A 6,906-nucleotide genomic window follows, 5' to 3' on the forward strand; every position below is an offset into this window, starting at 1 on the left:
TAGAAAACTTTGAATCAATCTGACTGGATGATCTGGATCTATAAAGTGACCTGAGATGACATGATGTGAATTAGAGCTATAGAAATAAACTGAATAGAATTATTAATATTTCTGTTTCTGTGCTCATCGGTTTATCTATTCAATCATTTAGGAGCAAATGGCCTTTTTTTAATTGAAAAACGTGTTTATTTTGTAAATATGTGGGTTTAGGATTAAATGTTATTAATTATAAATCTTGTAGTTTGCTCTAATTAGAACATTTTATTTTAGTCCCACTGTTAATAAAACATAAAGAGGAAAAAAGGGATCAGCTTCTAGCAGGAGTCAACGGTGTGACTGAGGATCCATCTTTTGGTTTCCTCTCTAACATCAGGTCTTCAGTTAAAGCTTCACTGGTGTCGTGTCGAGGACTCGCTTTGAACAGAGCCGTTGCTCTCTGATTACGGCGGCGTGCAGCTCGTCTCACCTGAATGATGGCGGCATCAATCATAGTTTGGAGGCGGGTGAAACCAGAGAACCAATAGTTTGCAGCTCTGCATCTCTCCAGGACGCTGTAACAGCTGGCTACAGGGAGAAAAACAAAGATCAGACGAACATCCAACCAAAACAAGCTTTTCCAGCCATTTCTCTGCATTTGTTGTGTCCAAACTGAGGAGGTTTCCAGCCTGAAGCCTCAGATCAGATCCAGTAAATCAGCTGATTATTTTGTACCGATGGACTCTGTATAATCGCTGGGCAGCGGCAGCTTGTGGTGTGGGAAGCGCAGCCTGTAGGATGTGGCTGCGCTGTCCAGGAACACCACGCCGATGTAGTTGGACGGCTCGTACAGGCTGGCGTTCTCCAGATCCTCCTCGCTGGTGAACAACTCCAGGTGATCCTGCACATCTGCTGACACAAACAGGGAAACGTTTATCAGCCTCTCCTTCACCTCCTGGGCGTCTCTGAGGGAAGAACAAAACCAGGCTGCTTCACAAATCCGGAATAACTCTAGAAGAGAGAAGCTCCTCATTATTCAGGATCTCAGGTTTCAGGACAGGTGATGTTCAGTCGGCCCTCAGGATCAAATTAGAAACCTCAAAGTGAACATTTCTCATCTGAAAAGGCAAAGCAAACGGTTCCAGCTGTAAAACAAGGAGGTTTAAGGTGGCAGCCAATGAATGAGTGGGATCTGATGGGATCTGCACCTATTTAACACTTTATAATAATGAGTGCGTCCATGAGAAACGCATCCAGCAGGCGCTGGAAGGCTCGACTATCAGGTTTCTGAAACCAGCGAAATTACAGATTTACCCTGAACTCTTCAAACGCTTTCTGGGATCAGGACCCTGGAAACGTCGCTGTGACTCACTCAGTAAACGAGCCGCCACTTCCTCCATGATGTCGGTGGTGATGTTGGTGATGGGCGTGTAGCCCAGGCCTCTGATGTTCCGGAAGAAGTTGTCATCCTCCAGCTCCTTGGTGCTGATGCCTTCATAATAAACATGAGGGTTCATTGTGCTGATGAGAATGAGGAGACCGAGGAGCATCAGGGGGAGGAGCAGCTCCTGAACGGAAACAGAAAAAAACACACACCTCCTGCTCCGTTAGAAAATACCACAAAGCATCAGGAACAGCCTACAGATTCTATTAATACCAGAATAAAGAATAAAATTATAACATCACGAGAATAAAGTCGGTTATTTGCCAGAATAAAGTCGTACATTTACGAGAATAAAGTCAGAAAATTACGTGAATAAAGTCACTAAATTAGAAGAATAAAGTTGTACATTTACGAGAATAAAGCCGTAAAATTGTGAGAATAAAGTCGTAAAATTGTGAGAATAAAGTCGTAAAATTATGAGAATAAAGTCGTAAAATTGTGAGAATAAAGTCGTAAAATTGTGAGAATAAAGTCGTAAAATTGTGAGAATAAAGTCGTAAAATTGTGAGAATAAAATCGTAAAATTATGAGAATAAAGTCGTAAAATTGTGAGAATAAAGTCGTAAAAATTGTGAGAATAAAGTCGTAAAATTGTGAGAATAAAGTCGTAAAATTGTGAGAATAAAGTCGTAAAATTGTGAGAATAAAGTCGTAAAATTGTGAGAATAAAATCGTAAAATTATGAGAATAAAGTCGTAAAATTGTGAGAATAAAGTCGTAAAAATTGTGAGAATAAAGTCGTAAAATTACGAGAATAAAGTCGTAAAATTGTGAGAATAAAGTCGTAAAAATTGTGAGAATAAAGTCGTAAAATTACGAGAATAAAGTCGTAAAATTGTGAGAATAAAGTCGTAAAATTGTGAGAATAAAGTCGTAAAATTATGAGAATAAAGTCGTAAAATTGTGAGAATAAAGTCGTAAAATTATGAGAATAAAGTCGTAAAATTGTGAGAATAAAGTCGTAAAATTGTGAGAATAAAGTCGTAAAATTACGAGAATAAAGTCGTAAAATTGTGAGAATAAAGTCGTAAAATTATGAGAATAAAGTCGTAAAATTGTGAGAATAAAGTCGTAAAATTATGAGAATAAAGTCGTAAAATTGTGAGAATAAAGTCGTAAAATTGTGAGAATAAAGTCGTAAAATTGTGAAAATAAAGTCGTAAAATTACGAGAATAAAGTCGTACATTTACCAGAATAAAGTCGTAAAGTTGTGAGAATAAAGTCGGAAGATTACGAGAATAAAGTTGTACAATTACGAGAATAAAGTCGTACATTTACCAGAATAAAGTCGTAAAATTACGAGAATAAAGTCTTAAAATTATGAGAATTAAGTCGTACATTTATGAGAATAAATTATGAGAAACCTCACATGATGCTCCACATTCCTCATTTTAGGGAAGAAAGTGCTTCTTGTAAGAGTTGTCATAAAATACAACTTTATTCTCATAATGTTACCACTTTATTCTCGGGATTTTATGACTTTATTTTCTAATTTGAAAAGAAATCTCCGGTCTGGCTCTAATACACCCTCCTAATATCCTTCATAGTGATATAAATAATTGCACTAAATTTCAGCGGGATAAAACAACTGGAAGCAGGTCAGAGGAATCACCTTAGAGTCCTGCAACGGGTCAGGTACCCGCTAAAATGCTCTTTTGCAGGTGAGAAAATACATAAATAAAAATAAACGGGTCGGGCGGATATTGGTAGTTGGTGATTTTTTTTTTTTATGCATGTGTGTTGTTATGGACATCAGAAATGTTCTATTAATCAGGCACTGGGGTCACCCTTGTTGTAGCTTAAAGCCCTGCCGGCAGTGTGGGCTTCCCTCCAAAAAGGCCACAGTCAGTGCATACACGTCTGCTGCAGTGTTAATGGCGCTGTTCTGCAGCGCAGCGTACTATAGCCTATTACTTGATGTGTTAACGGGTCGGGTTGCGGGTTAAATATCAACGGGTCGGGTTCGGATTTGAATTGAAGTTATCTGTGGGTGGTTTGGTAGTCATCCTAATGGGTTCGGGCGGGTGCAGGTTGGTAAAACTCGACCCGTGCAGGACTCTATCTCACATACTAAATGCGTCCCGTAGATGTTAAACATTTACATAAATACTTCTATCAGTGTTTAGTTTCTGAATTCTGTGAAAAGGGGAACATGGAATAAACTTTAGATGAGTTAAAGTAAGGCTGCCAAAGACATCCCATTAGGAACAACAGCCGGGAGGAACAATAAGACCAAGAAGAGAAAAATGGCTTTAAATCAATGGAATCGTTCCAGATGACAGAAGCAACACAGCTGGTCACCTTGGTTAGATGCTAGCAGGACAGCTAATGTGAAACAGTAGGAGAGCAAAGCTGCTATGCTGTGATATTAAAATGCACCAAATTAAAACTGCATGGCCTGACATAGAGGAACTGGAAAGGATGGAGATTTGATGCTGCAAGACAGCAATAATCAGGTTAGATGACTCACAGCGCCGTACGGCAGGTTTAGGAACCGTAAGTGAGGCTGAAACAGCAGAGAAATCCAGGCAGACAGACTGGCTGGGGGGGGGGGGGGGGGGGCTGCGGACTGTTAATATGCCATAAACCAAACACACTAGGATGTCAGAGGGGAGCTTAGGATAGATGTTATCCCAAATATACAGATTTCATTCCTTCTTTCCAACACAACACTTTCCCAGCTAGTTGCAGAAACATGAAGAGTAGAAATAAGCATGAGGTCAGCAGAAACAGGAAATACCTGAAGGCTCTGCTGCTTGGTCCTCCATTTGATCAGCAGGTTCTTATAGAGAAGACTTTTGGTTTGAGTCCAAACTCCAGCATCTCTCCTAAACACCGGCTGCATGCTGCCGACGTACGGACGGGACGCGTTTGTCAGGCTGCCCTCAGCTGGAACAACAACACAGACGTTAGAAAAGCTTATCAGCGCCGAGACGCTGGATCAGCAGAAGCATTTGATTGGCTATTTGGCTGGAAGGTTTTCTGTTTTTCTAGAAATAACTGAAGTGGTTTTAGAGAAGAAACGCCTCAGAGTCTGTAACTGCCCCCCAAGGGGAGGGGTTAAATGCAGAGAAGTAATTTCCCTCTGGGATTATTGCAGTATATAAAATATAAAAACCCACCCAGCCTCTAACAGAGCTGTTTATCTCACATGATGATTGTCACAGAGTCCACAGCTGCTGACTAACAGACGCATCACATAGATTATTTGGTTTAACTGTTTATTTGCTTCTTTTTAGCTTTGAGCTGCGTTGCAATAAACTCCTGAATTGACCAACTGTGGGACAATAAAGTGCATTTCTGTATGACTGATTGCTGACGTCACTGTTTGGTTTAATGCAACAACAATCACCCTGAGCTTAGTGGTCTGCATTTTTTACTTATCTGTACTTACAGTTTTACAAAATGACCTTTAAAACTCTCCAAATTTCACCAACAGGCTCTGTTAGCAAGGAAACTCTGCTACTCCCACAACTTTTCTCCTCACAAAACCTTTATGTGGAACAATGAAGATTTTACCATCAGGAAAAAGTTAATATTTTTACATCACTGGGTTGATAAAACATTATTTTTGTGTGTGAACTTTTTGATTCTCATGCTATAATGCTGGGTTATGAGCGCATTTCCTGTCACATACAAAGAATTTAATTACATAACTAATGTATCCCTCATGGTCTTCTCTCCTGATCTGGAGCCATTTTCAGTAAAATGAAGCTCTAAGAATAAGAATCTCTTCTTATGATAAACGGTTCGATCTACTGGACCAGAAATGCAAAAACAAATATATACATAATTCTTTCTACGTAAAGAGGAGGATAAATCCAGGAGGAAAAGCATTTTGGGATAACATCTTTAAGGAAAGAAGAAGGCCTGGTTATAATTGCCCCATAACTTCTGTATATTTCATTAGATAAAGAAGATTCACATCAAAATTCTACACGATATATCCTACAAATTTATATGTTTCTAAATCCTCACACATTCAAGATAAATTCAGTTTTTGTCAAATTGAAAAGGAAACCTTGTCTCAGTTATTTATTCTGTCACTGTATCCACTCTGTCAATGTTTGCACTCTTCTTGAACAATATAATATATAATATTCTATAATGTTTAAATTTAAAACATAGATTGTAGTTGACTGATTGTAATAATATATTTTGCCCATAAAGACACTAATGTTACTTTTATCACAAACCTGCTCATTTTTATTGGTTAATTTCATAAACACAAATATAATTATTCCAAAACGTTCCCAACTTCAGACGTTTTTTTCCCATAAATTCGCTTTAATTGATTAGAAACAGAGAAACACTTCCACCGATATTTTTCAACCAATAATGCATTTTGTGTTTTGTATATTGTTTATTTTAGAGCACCTGTCTGCGGTTCTTTTGTATAAATGCTTGTTAGTAAAATATATACAATAAAAAAGAAAAAAAATCAGCCTTAGATTGTTTGTTTTCTATTCATCCTCTCATCTAAAGCTAAACTGACATTTTAGCTTCTCTCGCTCAGCTAGCGGCTGTTAGCTCCCCAGCTAGCTTGTTTTTCTTTTTGCGAGTCTGATAAACAAACAAACATGACATAAACTATTATCTGTTTTGTTTGTAAATTTACTGTAAATCTGTAGAAAAGTAGCTGCCTAAACAGCATGCTTCATAAATCAGCATTTATAAGTTAAAGGTTAAGCTAAGCTAATTAGTATAGGGGCGAAGCTAGCAAGCTTCTGCAACACTACTGCCTTTAGCTGAGAAAAACTGCGACTTCCTAAAGAAAAAAACTAGCATTAAATATACTTACGTATGAAATACATCAAGGCATATCCCTACTCAGTCATCAAATCCACCATCTTTCATTAGAAACGTAAACTAATATTAAGTAAACGCCCCAAAACAAGCTCGCTTAGACCACAGCTACTTCCTGCTGTGAACTACAAATCCCAAGAAACCTTGCGGCAGAATAACTTCTCAGGATTTGCCCCATAGAGCATTTTTTTAATTCATTGTTACTTAGTCATTTATTTTTAGAAGTCAGATTTCATTATTTTCGGCGACTTAATTTTGTGAAAGGCTAAATAAAAAAACAACTTTGTACTTTTACAAAAATATTTGTTAGTAATTTTTTTAATATTGTTTTTTTTTTTTTTTTTTTTACTTATGAGAGATCTATTGAAGCAGATTAGAGCCACTGAAAAAAATAAAAGAAAGTTAACTGGTTTTTAAATTTTATTACAGTATAATATGGGAAAAAGTCAGAATTCTAACTGTTTTCTTCACTGACAAAGATGGGAGTTATTTGGGAGGAACAGGAACACTTTGGTGGAAAATGACGGAATTAGGCGACTTTCCGTCTCTGAGGGATCCCTGCTGATGCTGTTTAATTAATAGAAGAGCAGAAGGTGATTAAAACAAGAGAGCTAGTCTCTAAAACAGACATGGCTACGGCTGGATGCTAACAGGTTTGTTAGCTGTCAGAATTCAGTCA

At 37.7% G+C, this 6,906-nt stretch overlaps 1 protein-coding gene across 1 annotated transcript in view; it reads right to left on the reverse strand.

The window, feature by feature from the left end:
- Window positions 1-6,381, reverse strand: part of abca5 (ATP-binding cassette, sub-family A (ABC1), member 5) — a 40,633-nt gene extending 34,252 nt beyond the window's left edge. Inside the window, exons 1-5 of the mRNA XM_038274414.1 lie at window positions 6,223-6,381; window positions 4,162-4,310; window positions 1,349-1,544; window positions 712-885; window positions 467-564 (exon numbers count right to left, since the gene is read on the reverse strand). Of these exons, the coding sequence (XP_038130342.1) occupies window positions 467-564; window positions 712-885; window positions 1,349-1,544; window positions 4,162-4,310; window positions 6,223-6,235 (630 nt within the window). The 5' untranslated portion in view covers window positions 6,236-6,381. The remainder of the gene's footprint in view (window positions 1-466; window positions 565-711; window positions 886-1,348; window positions 1,545-4,161; window positions 4,311-6,222) is intronic.
- Between the last annotated feature and the right edge of the window lie 525 nt (window positions 6,382-6,906).

Source organism: Cyprinodon tularosa, unplaced genomic scaffold (genome assembly GCF_016077235.1).
Source record: "Cyprinodon tularosa strain WSP-4 unplaced genomic scaffold, ASM1607723v1 ctg913, whole genome shotgun sequence".
Lineage (NCBI taxonomy): Eukaryota > Metazoa > Chordata > Actinopteri > Cyprinodontiformes > Cyprinodontidae > Cyprinodon > Cyprinodon tularosa.